The 16,224-nt window shown below is 36.3% G+C and overlaps 1 protein-coding gene across 1 annotated transcript in view; it reads left to right on the top strand.

Moving 5' to 3' along the window:
* The window catches only part of LOC123940395 (ubiquitin-conjugating enzyme E2 E2), a 374,692-nt gene that overhangs the window by 3,485 nt on the left and 354,983 nt on the right, over positions 1–16,224 (top strand). Inside the window, exons 2-3 of the mRNA XM_046003183.1 lie at positions 2,545–2,728; positions 13,532–13,582. Coding sequence (XP_045859139.1) covers positions 2,553–2,728; positions 13,532–13,582 — 227 coding nt within the window. The 5' untranslated portion in view covers positions 2,545–2,552. The remainder of the gene's footprint in view (positions 1–2,544; positions 2,729–13,531; positions 13,583–16,224) is intronic.

Here is a 16,224-nt window from a genome sequence, read left to right on the forward strand (position 1 = left end):
TCAAGAGTTGCGTGCTCTACCAACTGAGTCAGCCAGGTGCCCCATAATAGTACTTTTCAGTAGTTCTCTAGAGAGACTAGTTTTAGTTTTCCGATATTCTGAAGCAATTTTTGAAATTTGGGCTTCAGATTATGGCTCAGATTGAATCATTGAGTAATCCTTCAAGTAATTATATGCTCATTGCATTATTAGCATACAAATGTACATAAATAAGAACATTAAGAAGAATAGATATACTATATATTCTTATATATAATTATATCAATGTATATATATAAATATGTATAATGTAATATATAACTGAACTGAGGACATAGTTTATTAAGCTGAGGCTCCAGGTTCAGTAAAAAAGAATTTCATTTCGTTTAGATTTCCCTATATTTGTCATGTAATGGATTGCTTCTGGTTTAGGATGTATAAAATGAATTCTCACTCGTTCCACATTTCTTAAAATATTGCCAACAGCATTTTGCTATATCCAAGGACCTTTCCCTGAGAATTGGTCTCTTTCTGACTTCCATGCACATCTGCTCTAACATGCTCTTATATATACATACTTAATAAATTTTAAACTTGTGATATATTTTAATTGAAAGAAGTAAGCTGGAAAAAAAATCAATGTTAAATCCAAGGGTAAGAATTAAAGTGAAATAAAAATGAAAAAAAAGGGAAAGAAATATGTTAGGACTGTTAGAGCTAGACATGAAACATACTGATATAAAATTTCAGTATTCTATTAAGTGACTTTAGTGCTCATAAAAGGTGTCACAGCTGTGGAGACTGATGCTCTCCATTTACAGAATAGGTAGAAGAGCAGGCAGATTTCTCTGTCAATGTGTTTCAGAGCTGCTTGTGCAGATCTATTTTGCTTGGCATGGGGGATGGGATGTTGGAGTTGAGAGGGGTGATGGTGTGCTTGTGTGACGTCTCATGGAAGGCATTCAGTATTTTCTGTTGACTGTTCACCTCTCTTCCACTGCTTTTTGGTTTGTCTTACCATAAAAATTTCAATCTATTAAAGATTTGTACTTTGATTTAGAGCAAGCTGTAAGTTAAATCTTGGGTGATGATGAATTTTCGTCATTGTCAACTAGCTATATATTTAGACTTATTATAGTAACAAACACCGGTGCTTTATTTGAGGTACTTTCTTTTACCAAGTGGTTATTAGGTGACAGTAACATGGTGAGCACAAGGCTCTTTAGAGTCTGGACATTGATTTGTCAGTTTCGTTTTGAATTTGTCAGTACACTCTAAGCTAGTTTGGTCATAAGGGATCTGTTCATAGAAATCAGACTCAGAAATTGATTATGATGGGTTGACAGTTGAGAAGGGATATTCCTTCTCACTTACTAGAATTTTTTTGTGTCTGCTATCCAGGTTATAGCTGCTGATGTATGTCAAGGTATTAAGGAAGTTGAGTTGATAATCAGAGCTGTGTGGGGAGCATGAACTCAGAGCAAAGGGAATTTGAAAGCCTTTAGGGATATTTTTATCCAAGCCTGGGGAGGGGAGTAGGGGAGTCCTTCAGCATCTCAAGACAGTGTCCATTTCTTGTGAAACACAGTTGCTTGGTATATTGCTCGATCAATGCTGACACCATTATGTGGTTCAGTTTTTATTTAGAATCATGTGGGCCTCTGTGTTCTTTTGTGTTCTTCTGTTATCAGAAGATAACAGTTGACTAGTTTGGAGGATTTGAATTTAGTAGTTTTCAGAATATTTAGAGTTGTACAACATCACCATTATCTAATTTAAGAACATTTTCATCACCCCAAAAGGATACTTCATACCTCTTAGCACTCCTTTACCCATTTTTCCCTCATTCCTAGTCCCTGGCAACCACTTACCAACTTCTCTGTCTCTGTGAATTTGCCTGTTCTGGACAGTTCATGTAAATGGAAACATACAGTATGTTGTCTTTTGTGACCGGCTTTCTTCACTTAGCATAATGTTTTTAAAGTTCATCCATGTTGTAGTGTGTACATATTGTGCTTACTTTTTATGGCTGAAAAATATTCCATTGTGTGGCTGTATACCATTTGGTTTATCCATTTATTAGTTAGTGGATGTTTGAGTTGTTTTCTCTTTTGGCTTTATGAGTAATTTTTAAAAAACATTTTATTTATTTATTTGAGAGAGGAAGAGAATGAGAGAGGGCGAGCATGAGAGGGGGAAGGTCACAGAGAGATGCAAACCCCCTGCCAAGCAGGGAGCCCGATGCGGGACTTGATCCTGGGATTCCAGGATCATGACCTGAGCTGAAGGCAGTCGCTCAAGCAACTGAGCCACCCGGGTGCCCAAGCTTTATGAATAATGTTACTGTGAATGTTTTGTGTGTATATTTTGTGGTTTTCATTTTTTTCGTGGTACATTTTGAGAGAAAAGTTTTGGCAACTCCCAAAGCTGATTTGTAAGTGGCAACCATATTCATTGTATATTAGCTTTGCTTCTACTTTGAGGTTTACTTTCTCTCTATTCTAGAGGTAGTTCTCCCATAACCTCCCATAATCATAAATAAATGATTTTTTATTTTCAATCCAGGATCTAAAATGTCCACTGAGGCACAAAGAGTTGATGACAGCCCAAGCACTAGTGGAGGAAGTTCTGATGGAGACCAACGTGAAAGTGTTCAGCAAGAACCAGAAAGAGAACAAGTTCAGCCCAAGAAAAAGGAGGGAAAAATATCCAGCAAAACAGCTGCTAAATTGTCAACTAGTGCTAAAAGGTACCTCAATTATTATACCCTTTTTAGAAAAGTTTTAGTATCAATTTATTGTTTTAAGTTCTTTGTGTTGTATTTAATCATTTGTCTGGGGTGTGGACCATGAGATTCATGGATTTTTCTTTCTTCTTCAAGATTATTTCTTTTACAGTGTTTTAATTGTAGACAATATGAACTTTTTAACATTTAAAGTCCATTAGCCAGAATGGCAGATCCATAAAAATATATATCCATTGTGTGTGTTTATATATTATTAATTGAGCATATATAGGAAAATGTGTGTAAAAGTGATAGTTTGGGGGCGCCTGGGTGGCTCAGTGGGTTAAGCCGCTGCCTTCAGCTCAGGTCATGATCTCGGGGTCCTGCGATCGAGTCCCACATCGGGCTCTCTGCTCAGCGGAGAGCCTGCTTCCCTTCCTCTCTCTCTTCCTGCCTCTCTTGTGATTTCTCTCTGTCAAATAAATAAATCTTTAAAAAAAAAATAAAATAAAATAAAAGTGATAGTTTGATTTACTTGACTATAAATATTTTATTCTTTTCTGTAACTACTCCCCGTTAGTAAAGTTAGAAATGTTGAAGTTTGACAAATACATCTTGGTTTTGTTGTATTAGGCAGTGGGTCCATCTTGATATGTTTTTTTTTTTCTCTAGACAATAGATCTGGAAGGTAGATACTTGAATGATTCTGTATTGCCACATCAGTTGTTTATGAGACATAAACTTTAATATTGTTTAATTATAGAATATCTCTTGGAAAATAATTTAAAAGTAAACTAGATTGAGCACAGTTTTTCCTGATTTTGTGATTTAATGTTCTTGTTTTGTTCTAATACCTTTTAAAAGATGTCAAATAGGAAGCATAATGAAGGCATTTTGTAAGTTTTAGGCCTAGAGGAATGTCCGAGTGTTGAATGATAGTTTTATATTTTATTGGGTTGTCTGGATTAGAAGGTCCTTTCCTGAAGACCAAAAACCATTACGGTCTAGCAGACCTTTGGCCTAGTCAATTTCCTTCTGGCCTAGTAAATTCTCAGGATCAGGAAGAATCTTCTCAAGCCTCCATGTGGAACATGAGCTTCTAGACAGAGATGTTGGAGTGATCATGAGTGGTCACCAACTCATTCTCAGGGACTGTGGTAGTCATACCTTTCCCAAAAGCATGTTGCTGATCCCTGATTTATGATGAAGGAGTTATGTGGAAGGCAGATAGCCTCAAATTTTAAGCCTTTGTACTAGAACATGCCAGTGTGGGGAAAGGGTTCTGTTTGTTTTTGCTGTCACAGCACAAGTCCAGAGGGCTTTTAGCTGACTGACGTGACCCCTCTGTTGCCTGGCCAAAGCACAAAATGACCCGCTGCTGGGAAATGGGGAGGTGGAGTTAGTATGGATAAGAAAGGTAAGAAGGGAGAAAATATGACATTTAGATAAAAGAAAGGAGGTTGGGGTGGGTGGGTAAGAGATACTCAGATACAGACTGTGGCTGTATATGCACAAGAAAACTATAATTCAGTTCTTCAGCTTCTGATAGTAAGGGTTTCCAGATGGCATCTTTAGCTTGTCAGAAAAGGGAGAGGATGGGCTGGCTAGGTCTGTGGGGTCTAGATAGTGCTTCTCCTGGCTCCGTGCTCAGTTCTCCCGTGATTGCTTTTTAGCAAAGACTCCTTGAAGACCTGCCTTTCCCCCTGTTGGGAGTACCACCGTAAAATCCTTCAAAATCCTCTTTCTTTCTTAAGATTATTTATTTATTTGACAGAGAGAGAGAGAGACAGACAGACAGACAGACAGTGACAGAGGGAACACAAGCAGGTGGAGTGGGAGAGGGAGAAGCAGGCTTCCTGCTGAGCAGAGGGCCTGATGCGGGACCCTGGGATCATGACCTGAGCCAAAGGCAGATGCTTAATGACTGAGCCACCCAGGTGCCCCCAAAATCCCGTTTCTTGAGTGATGGATCAAAAGACCAAATTCTGCTTAGGAGAAATTGTTAAATGTATCATGTGTGAAACTGAGGATTGCATGAATTTTTTCACATACATGGATCGTCATTTACTTTATTTTACTGCAGTGTATAAAACAGGTATAGATTATATATTCAAACCTAGTCCTCCCCACCCTTTTTAAAGTAGGGGATAAGATGTAGTTTTGAGATGGTGTGTGTAAAGAATCCAAGACAGTGCCTGGCTGGCACATAATAGAAATTGGTATTACTGCATTGGTTAAAGTATTAAGTATTGTCTGAGTTGCTTCTTGGCTGAAGGAATCCCTCTACTGACAGATTCATTCTTGTGAATTTGTGATTTTTTTTTTTTTAAAGATTTTATTTATTTATTCGACAGAGAGAGACCACAAGTAGGCAGAGAGGCAGGCAGAGAGAGAGAGAGGAGGAAGCAGGCTCCCTGCCAAGGAGAGAGCCCGATGCGGGGCTCGATCCCAGGACTCTGGGATCATGACCCGAGCTGAAGGCAGAGGCTTTAACCCTCTGAGCCACCCAGGCGCCCCATGATTTTTTTTTTTTAAGATTTTGTTTATTTGAGAGAGAAAGAGGGCATGAGAGGGTGGGAAGGACAGAGGGAGAAGCAGATTCCCCGCTGAGCAGGGAGTCTGATGCTGGGCTCCATCTCAGGACCCCGAGATCGTGACCTGAACCGAAGCAGACATTTAACTGAGATTTTTTTAAGAAAACATGTTTCTACACAAAACATTTAGTTCTTCAATTATAGCACATTTCATGCAGTTGAGCACCTATGAGCACCTATGTGCAAAGTGCTTTCCTTGAGTGACTGACTATAAAATGCATATAATCACAGCATCTGAGTATTTTTATTTTAACAACACTGCATCCTCAAAGGCTAACATATATCTCATTTTCCTAAAGTTTATCAAATAAACTTGAAGAATACCTACAAGACTTTAACTGGCACAAAGTCTATAAATGACCGTATCAGTGTATGAGACCTTACTAGATGCCAAATAAATGCTTTATCACGTTTAGTTCTCACAACAGCCCTATGAAGATGGTATCATTATCTCCATTTTACAGAAAAGGAAACCCAGGATTAGAAATGTTAAATTATGTATCTAAGATCACAAGGCTACTAAATCCTAGAACCTTCCTCTAGAATATCTCCAGGTAGTTTATGGGTGACAGTATCTGAAGTGACTTAATCATTTATTTGACAGAGAGAGAGAGAATACATGCTGGGGGCGTGGGGTAGAGGGAGAGGGAGAAGCAGGCTCTCTGCTGAGCAGGGAGCCTGGTGCAGGGCTCAGTGCCAGGACCCTGGGATCATGATCTGAGCCCAAGGCAGATGCTTAACCAGCTGAGCCACCCCGGCACCCCTGTAATCTGTGATTTTAAAATTGTGTTTATGACCTTCCTGTAGAAGATCTCCAAGTGTTTTATGGGTTTCAGTATCTGAAGTGATTAAATCATTTACTATATGTTTTAAGTATAAAAATGCTGCTTCCCTGCTGGTTTTTTAAGTTAAAAGAAAAAGCTTAATTCTTTACTCTTCCTTTCCCCTGATTTAGTTGATAGTGAAGTTATTTTTGTCATCTTTGCTTAAGTTCTAACAACTGAGAAAAAAATTGAGAATCATGAAGGCATCTTTTAAATTCATCATTATAGGGGTACCTGGGTGGCTTGGTGGGTTGGAGCCTCTGCCTTCGGCTCAGGTCATGATCCCAGGGTCCTTGGATCGAGCCCCGCATTGGGTTCTCTGCTCGGCGGGGAGCCTGTTTCCTCCTCTCTCTCTCTGCCTGCCTCTCTGCCTACTTGTGATCTCTGTCTGTCAAATAAATAAAAATCTTAAAAAAAAAAAAAATTCATCATTATATCTACAGTGCCTACCATAGGAAGGTCATAGTATTTATTCACTGGTTTCCTTAGAACATTGAGTTTACTATAGGGATTGGATCTTCCATGGATATTAAGATCCCAGTACTAATCAGAAGATTCAAAGTTAGAGGTAGTTTCAAAATGAAATTCTGATATATTATCATTAATTGGTTTTTATTCAGGTGAGAAGTCTTTTCCACTTGGTGTTATTTTATAGGAGAAAGTTTATCAGAAGCAGTATAGAGCTTGGATTCTAGAGGTGGGGTCTGGGTTTAATGATAGGTTCTGGCATTTAGTAGCCTTGTGATTTTAGATACATAATTTAACATTTCTTTTTTTTTTTTTAAGATTTATTTATTTATTTGACAGAGAAGGATCACAAGTAGGCAGAGAGAGAGAGGGGAAAGCAGGCTCCCTGCCGAGCAGAGAGCCCGAGGTGGACTTGATCCCAGGACCCTGAGATATGACCTGAGCCGAAGGCAGAGGCTTAACCCACTGAGCCACCCAGGTGCCCCCATAATTTGACATTTCTAATCCTAGGTTTCCTTTTCTGTAAAATGGAGATTATAATGGTACTGTCTTCATAGGACTGTTGTGAGAACTAAACGTGATAAAGCATTTATTTGGCATCTGATAAGGTCTCATACACCAATGCTGTCATTGTCAGACTTTGTGCTAGTTAAAGTCTTGTAGATATTCTTCAAGTTCATTTGATAAACTTTAGGAAAGTGCTGTTGTTAAACGAGAAATACTCAAATGCTATGATTATACGCATTTTATAGTCACAAAGAAAAGTACTTTGCACATAGGTGTTCAATTGCATGAAATGTGCTATAATTGAAGAACTAAATGATTTTGCGTAGAAACATGTTTTCTTAAAAAAATCTCAGTTTTCAAGTATTATGGAAAAGTAATGTAGGGTAGGGTACAGGAAACATTTAAGTGGGTATTTTATTTAAACAATGGTATAAATTAATTTCATCTATTTTGAGTGAAGAGGAAGATTATAGTTACATCTTTGATCAATTTTTGCTCTTTGGCAAGAATTTGTTTCTTAAAACACTGGCATGCTGTTATCATGGTCTGTTCTCCTGATAATGTCTGTATCACTCCTGTTAGATTCGCAAGTATGTAGTTGGACTATGGCACTGACAAGTTTTGATGATTTTATTAAATTTACTAATAACTATTTTGAGCTTGTTATTGAATTGTCTGCACTACTTTCAAGTGTTGATACATCTATCTGTAAATGTGAATTTTCAGTCACATTTATTCCAGATTAACTTTAGACATTGTAATTTTACTGGACATAATAGAGTGTTTTAGGAATGAATGTTGTTTAGTTTTAGACTAAATTTTTGTTAGGTTGGAAGGTGGATTCTTCTGTGTTCCAGCATCAACTTTCGTTATATCAGCTCTTAGTTTTCTACATTAGAATGAAGTAGTACTCTTCATAGATAATCTTTTGTACTTAATCTTCTTGGTTCTAAATGTACATACACAAACTTTTTAATGTTTCTGAAATCAGGATGAATCTTAAAATTGATGTGCAAAATCATTTAGTTGAAGATATCTTAAAAATCACAGATCATCATTCAGCCATTGAACTTTAGGCTTACTATTTGCAATGACTCTGTTTTCTAGGTTAATTCAGATACCACTTTGACATTAATGCATTTATTTATTTATTTATTTTTAAAGATTTTATTTATTTGAGAGAGAGAGAGCACATGCATGAACATATGCGCAAGGGGAGGGGAAGAGGGAGAAGCAGGCTCCTCACTGAGCAGGGAGCCCAGTGTGGGGATCAATCCTAGGACTTTTGAATCATGACCTGAACCGAAGGCAGATTCTTACCGACTGAACCACCCAGGTGCCCACTACTTTGAAGTTTAAAATAGTTTATGGACTGCATTCCATAGAGGAATATAGAAAGTAATTTTGGTGGAATGAAGTTTTTTGTTTTTTTTTTTTAAAGTAACTGCTAAGAAAATACCTTTGTGAATTGCCATGTCCAAATATTCTTGTTCTACTTGGACCTAAACGAGTTACTGAATTTTCTTTAGCCTGAAATCTGTGTGTGTGTTTTAAACATGTCAGTACTTACTGCTTCATTTTTCTGAACCATTAATCCAATGAGCACTTCATATTTTCTCCATTTTGTATAATTTTGATACCATATTCTTCATGTAAGTCTAAATAAATCATGATTGTTATTTCACCTCCCCTCCTCCCACTCCATTCTTTTAGCAAATGAGTCACGTGCAGTACTCTTACCATTTCTGGAATAGCTAAGGTATTAGGTTGTCTTACGAACTGAAAGTTAGTTTGTATTTTGCTTCTGACTTGTCTCAATACTTATGTGCAGTTCCTGACTTCTGTATCATAATAACCAAAGAAGTGGCACTGCTAGATAGAAATTGGGAATTTAAGCAATTGTCTAGTTGATTTATGTCTGAAGAAATAATTTTGTCTTAAAAGTTCTGATAAGAGAGAGGCCTTTTGTTTGTTTGACTTAGCAAGATAATTGCCTGTCTTTCATGTTACCAGGGTACAATAACTAGCCTTAGTTTCCTTATCTTTTAAATGGAAAATGATAAAACAGTAATACTTAGAGAATCTGTGAGATTTATTTAGTTCACTTTTAGTAGACTAAGATCATCATGTGAAAGGTAGGCTGTAAGTATGAATTACAGATACTTTTTCATTTTTCTTCAATCTAAGGGACAGTTTCTGAAATAGCTACCTCCTTACTTTCCCCACATCAAGACTGAGAATCTTAATACATACCATGATCACAACTTTTGAGAAAGAATTGAATTGCTGTCATTAAAAGCAGCAGGATATCTTGCAACTGTTTAAATAGCAGTTCTTAGTATTATCTTTTCTGTCAAGAGAAATACAACCATTCTTAGGTGTGGCACAAAATACATTTTAATGTATTGACTCACTGCTTTTAGAGTTGTCAAGTTTATCAGTAAATTGCTTTTTATATTGAATAATTAGATCTGGAATTATAGACATTTAGAGGGGTACGAGTTCCATTACAGAATTATTTGATGGAAAAATATGATTTATCAATTTTTTTTTTTAAAGTAGGCTCCATGCCTAGCCTGGAGCCCAGTGCAGGGCTAACCTCATGACTGTGAGATTGAGATCTGAGCTGAGATCAGGAGTCAGATGCTTAACCTACTGAGCCACCGAAATGCCTCTGATTTATCAATTTTTTAAACCCAGAGAGATGGTGTAAGCATAGAACAAGATGAGTTATTTGAAAATCTCAAAGAAATTCTATTAAAAAGCTTTCTTTGACAATTTAAGCTTGCTCTTTTGAATGGCAGTTTTTTTGGTCCTCTTGGTTTAAAAACAATTCATAGATGTTATTAATGTTTCTGGTAACTAAGCAATACAGAGACATTTTAGTGGAAAGCAGCAATTTGCTGTCCAAATACCTTCCCTATCCCAGCTTATTCCCTTGAAGCAAACTCTTTTCACCATCTCTGATTTTAGTCCTTCTGTTGGTGTTTCTGTATAACAAATTATATAGAATACTTAAACCTGTTTGTTGAATTGTTAACTTAATATCTTTTGACTCTTTGCTATGAAATTTGAGGATGTAGCTTGTTTACCTACTCTTCATTCCCTTTTCCTCCTCCCAGTTAATGGTAGTTACATTAAAAAATAAAAGTATTGGATGTCTTTCATAACTAAATCATATATTTAAGCCATTATTTCTTATTCTTTCAATTTTCAACAGTATTTCTTGGTTCCCTACTTTGTAAAATGGAGATATTAATACCTTCATTCTTTCTCCATCTTCTCAAACTGGTTTCAGTTAGGTACACTTAATTTTACACCTTGAAGGTTAGTAATATTTACATTGCATAGCACAACTACAATGCATCTTCTTTGTGTTGTTTATAAGCAAAAGACCAATAAATGGCCAGTGCATTTACTATAATAAAATATTCAGTGCCAGACCAATAGAATTTTAGGATTAGATTTCTTACAAATCCAATATCATGATCTCTAGAGTACCCAGTGGGTCATAACATTAGGCCAGATAGGTCAAATCTTTTTTCCCCCTTAACATTTGTTACTTGATTAAAATAGTTTTGCATTTTAGTTTCCTTCATATTTGATCTATGGTTTTCTAACAAAGGTGTTTCTTTTTCTTTTTAAAAAATATTCCATTTATTTATCACAAGTAGGCAGAGAGGCAGGCAGAGAGAGAGGGAAGCAGGCTCCCTGCTGAGCAGAGACCCCCCCCCAGGTGGGGCTTGATCCCAGGACCCAGGGATCATGACCTGAGCCGAAGGCAGAGACTTAACCCACTGAGCCACTCAGGTGCCCCCAACACAGGTGTTTTTCTTCTGGGATTTCTGGTTGTCTTTCTCCCCACCTCCCTTAAATAATGTGTCTTTATTATATTCTTAAGCACTCTGCAGTCCCCTCTTGGCTGTCTCAACCTGTTTAGTTTATACCTGTCTACTTTGTCTTCCAAAAATACACTGAAATTCTCATTTCCTTCTCTTGCTATTTACTCCTTTTTGCACTTTCAGTGTTTTGCCTCCCTATGCTTTCCTACCTGCTCCAAGTGGGATCTTAAAGGAGTGGGAGGTGAATGTGTGTGTGTGTGCTTATTTTGCTATCATTAATCTAGACTTACTTGGTTTAGTTTTGAAGTACCTGTTTTTTTACTTCTGTATGAAATTCATAAGGGGTGTTCACCAATAGCAGGTCTTTGAGATTTCTCATTTAATTATGGGCTGTATGTACTTAAAAAATATTTATTTATTTGAGAGTGAGGGTGAGCCTGTGCACCTGAGCCCATGTATAGTTGCGGGGAGGGGCACCAGGAGAGAATCTTCAAGCCGATTCCCCACTGAACATGGAGACTTACTTGGACTTGATGCCAGGACCCATGAGATGATGACCTGAGCCAAATCCAAGATCTGACGCTTAACTGACTGAGCTACCCAGGCGTCCCTGAAGCTGTATATATTTTCTGTGCATCCGAACACATCACAGAATCCCTATTAGAAGGAATATGTTTTAAAGATAAAACAAATCCTAGTTGACTTCTTTATTTTATAGTGTGGAAAATAAACCTCTTCATTTTATAAGATAGGAAACTAAGGCTGAGGGAGAAAATGCAGGTTTGAGCAGTCTTTTTATCCAAGAACTCTCAGTTAATGGTAGAGCAGAGTTAAATGAAAGTTGTTTTTTTTTTTTAAGATTTTATTTTATTTATTTGAAAGACAGAAATTACAAGTAGGCGGAGAGGCAGGCAGAGAGAGAGAGAGAGGAGGAAGCAGGAAGCAGGCCCCCTGCTGAGCAGAGACCCCCCCCCCCCCCCCCCGCCCCCAGGTGGGGCTTGATCCCAGGACCCAGGGATCATGACCTGAGCCGAAGGCAGAGGCTTTAACCCACTGAGCCACTCAGGTGCCCCAAAATGAAAGTTTTTTCGTTTTGAACTTATTAGTCTTGCTCAGCTTCATAATGCTTTCCCAGTCTTGAATCACATGGCTTAGAAAAATGAAAATTGTGTTCGTAGCATGCAGTTCTTTCAGGAAATTGAAGCTAATCCTCTTGGACAAGTCATGTCTATTTCTTTATTTTCATTTGTTGTATTGAAAAAAATGTGGAATGAAATTGTTTGATAGTAAATGTTTTTGTTCAAATTCTTATTTTTTAAGGTACTTGAGTCAACTATCATCCATTCACTATCACAATAATTACCAAATAGCAGGTATCCAGTTAGCAAATCCTCATATTTAAAAAGCAAAGGAGAAGAAGTGGGGTTTTGAGAATTTTTTTGTATTTGCTTTAACAAAGCCTATGTTTAATAATGCATGAATGATAGTTAAGACATTGCTTGGTCTTATAAAACAATGTAGCACTGTTAAGCCTTTGCATATATATATAAGGGGTTAGGTGCAGTTAAAAATCAAAAGTTAAAAAATAACATGAGCACAAAAGCAGGTTTTTAAAAAGTTCTTTTGCAATGCAATGACATTAAGATGATTATCCACATGTTATTAGGATAGTTCTTGCTAAGGGATAGTGTAAGATTGGAAAGTCTCAATCTTCTCCAACCTAGAGGCTTCAGGGAGGAATACCATTTATATTTGGATAGCAGTTTCAGGTGTTAGAATGAGATCCTGATAATTCTTTCTTCACCAGTTGATTGGATCATTTAGAATGCTTGGATTCAACTTAATAATCACTTTCCATCTTATGTAGGGATGTTCTAAATCAGAAGTTGGAATAATCTGTAAATAATGTGGCAAAGGTATCTAATTTAAACTAGAAATTTTGGTTATTATCAGTTGTTCAATGAAGCTTTTTAAAAAAGATTTATTTATATTAGAGAGAGAGAGAGTGAGTGAGCGAGCGTGAGCGCGCAAGCTGGCAAGCCCTTCCGAGGGGCACAAGGTGACCGGAGCTCATGACTTGAACCGAAGTTAAGAGTTTGACGCTTAACTGACTGAGCCATCCAGGTTTTCTGGTTAGATGAAGTTTCTAGAGTTGCTTCTACAGGGCGCATGTACTGATACAGCCAATCCTTTTACCTTTTGTAGGTGCATTGCCAAAATCATGACAGAAGTTAGGGCTTGGTTATTATTGTATATGATGATTTATATAGTATTAGTATTTTTTTTTAAGATTTTATTTATTTATTTGACAGGCAGAGATCACAAGTAGGTGTAGAGGCAGGCAGAGGGAGCTGAGGAAGCAGGCTCCCTGCTGAGCAGAGAGCCCAGTGTGGGGCTCGATCCCAGGACCCTGAGATCATGACCTGAGCTGAAGGCAGAGGCTTTAACCCACTGAGCCTCCCAGGTGCCCCTATAATATTAGTATTTTTAAAAAAGCGTACAATTGGGAAATATTTCTGTTAAAGTATAACATTTTAGTGAACTATTAAGACAGTAAAGACATTTTAACATAACTTTGTCTTTATTTTAAAGAATTCAGAAGGAACTTGCAGAGATTACATTGGACCCTCCTCCCAACTGTAGGTAAGTACTTACAGATTTTTATTTATTTGTATCTTTTGTGCAAGTTATAATTGAACGTTGGTCTGATGTATAACTGTTATTGTAGTTTGATTGGTAAAACATCATTATAGTTTGAACTTAAATGACTGTGGAAGATAGTTATTGTTTCTGTGTAGAAATGGAATACTTACCAAGTATGTTTGTAGAGGTATAGTGGAGTTGCAAACAGAATAATGCAATAACAATAAGCTAATGAAATTATAGAGTAACAAATGTAATTATCTTTTAGTGGAATAGGTGTGGGGGCCTTAATTTCTTTAATATAGAATAATAGTGTGGCTAAAATATTTGCTATTTGATAATTCACTTGTTACATTGTTGAAAATTGATTTTTAAAAGGACCAGAACATTAAGTAGTGTTTTTTCATGGTTTTCATTATTTCTTACAGTCCTTGGCTGTAGCTAAGTAAGAATGGGTGATTTGAGGCAGCGATGTTAAATTTAAAACTCTCTCCTTTATAACCACATTCTTCAATTTTCTGGTTAGAGTTTACTTATAAGAAGTAATAGTGTTTCCCCAGAAATGATTAATGATATACAGGTACATAGAGGAAGAGGAGAAAAATAACCTCCTACCTTATACTATATCTTGGGTCTGATGCAATGTTGGAAGATGGGCTGTTGGACTATTATAAAACATTTCTTTCTATTTTGATTTGAGGTCAGTGTTGGAACTAGGCCAATATGGAGTTTTTTAGATTGGTATAGTCTTGTGGATTGAAGGCAAGAGGACAGATTACAGGAATATGTTGCTAATATTGAATGCAGTTAGAATTTATTGTTTGGTATGATTTCTGATTTCACTGATCTTATTTTTGTGTGAAAGCAAAGATAGCAACTCTATGTATTAATGAAAGTGAGAATTTTGTGGATGGCTATTTGATACTTGGCTAGTTGAAAACTGTTTTGTATAGGAAAAATTCTAATAAGGTTTTTTATGTTTGTGGTGAATCTCATGTTCTTTACACAAAAGTCATGTACAGTATATGCCCTTGGAATAATATTCAAAGAATGTTTTGTTCAAATAGAACAAATATTTCTATGTTAAGTAAAACTGTTTAACAGTAAGACTTCTTGTCACACTTAAGACTCTTGCATCAAAGACTTTTTCAACTATTTTTTTTTTTTTAAAGATTTTTATTTATTTATTTGACAGAGAGAGATCATAAGTAGGCAGAGAGGCAGGCAGAGAGAGTGAGAGGGAAGCAGGCTCCCTGCCGAGCAGAGAGCCCGATGTGGGACTTGATCCCAGGACCCTGAGATCATGACCTGAGCCGAAGGCAGCAGCTTAAACCACTGAGCCACCCAGGCACCCCCTCAAAGACTTTTTCAGATGGCAAATCATCATTTAGGCTTTGGTTACCAGTTCTAAGAAATGGATTGATTTTGGAAAAACTCCAGTTTGAAACCTAAAATCTCTTGTTTCTTATGAAAGAACGAATATTATAAGAAACTTATAAAAGTTTCTTATACTGTCATTCTTATGACAGTATTCATTTTAATGGTTTGAATCTTTTTAAAAAAAATAGCTTCACCACATATATTATTTTTGTAATATTTTTACAACTAAATTGGTAAATATATGAACCTAATTTATATACTTATTTGCTTAAATTTTACAAATTACTGGCAAAATAAACTACTTTGTTTTAATGAGCTTGTTTAAGGCTCATTTTTTATAAATGGAATCCACATATTATGTGATGGTTAGACTGCAACTTTGTTATATATTATTTTTTAATACATTAGTCTAATTTAGTTTTGACTTATTACAGATAATAATTTAGCTTGATTAAACCAGTGTATTATAAACATGCATGAAAATAAGTGTGAGGAAAGGAATTGCATAATGACAATTTTTTTTAATTTTTTGTTTTTTAAGATTTTATTTATTTATTTGACAGACAGAGACCACAAGCAGGCAGAGAGGCAGGCAGAGAGGAGGAAGCAGGCTCCCTGCTGAGCAGAGAGCCTGATGCGGGGCTCGATCCCAGGACCCTGGGATCATGGCCTGAGCCGAAGGCAGAGGCTTTAACCCACTGAGCCACCCAGGCGTCCCCATAATGACAATTATTTAAATAAACTAAAATAATTAATTATTAATATTATTTTTGTAATATTTTTACAACTAAATTGGTAAATATATGAACCTAGTTTATATACTTATTTGCTTAAATTTTACAAATTACTTTATAATTTAGTATAAATTATAAAATAATTTATATAAAAATAGTATAATTTATACTTCAAATTATATTGAAATATTTAAAGTAAAAAAAGAAAAGTTTCTAATGTCTGAAATTTGGAGATTTACTTTTTCATTAAGCCATAGTTAATGATATCATTACTGGTTATGTAAACTCTTTATAAATGAAGGATTTTAAAATGTGGATGTGACACATCATAAGCCCTTCAGAAAGTTTCAGGAAAGATACCTGCTTGGTTGCAGGTTTTTTTTTTTTTTTTCCAGTTTTATTGAGATGTGATTGATATAACATTGTAGAAAGATAACCTACTTTGGTTAATTTGCTTGCTTGTGGGATTTGCAAGGAAATTCATTTAATGGTATAAAGATTGGATAGTTAACAAGTTTGCTTTAGAAG

This window comes from Meles meles, chromosome 4 (genome assembly GCF_922984935.1).
Source record: "Meles meles chromosome 4, mMelMel3.1 paternal haplotype, whole genome shotgun sequence".
Lineage (NCBI taxonomy): Eukaryota > Metazoa > Chordata > Mammalia > Carnivora > Mustelidae > Meles > Meles meles.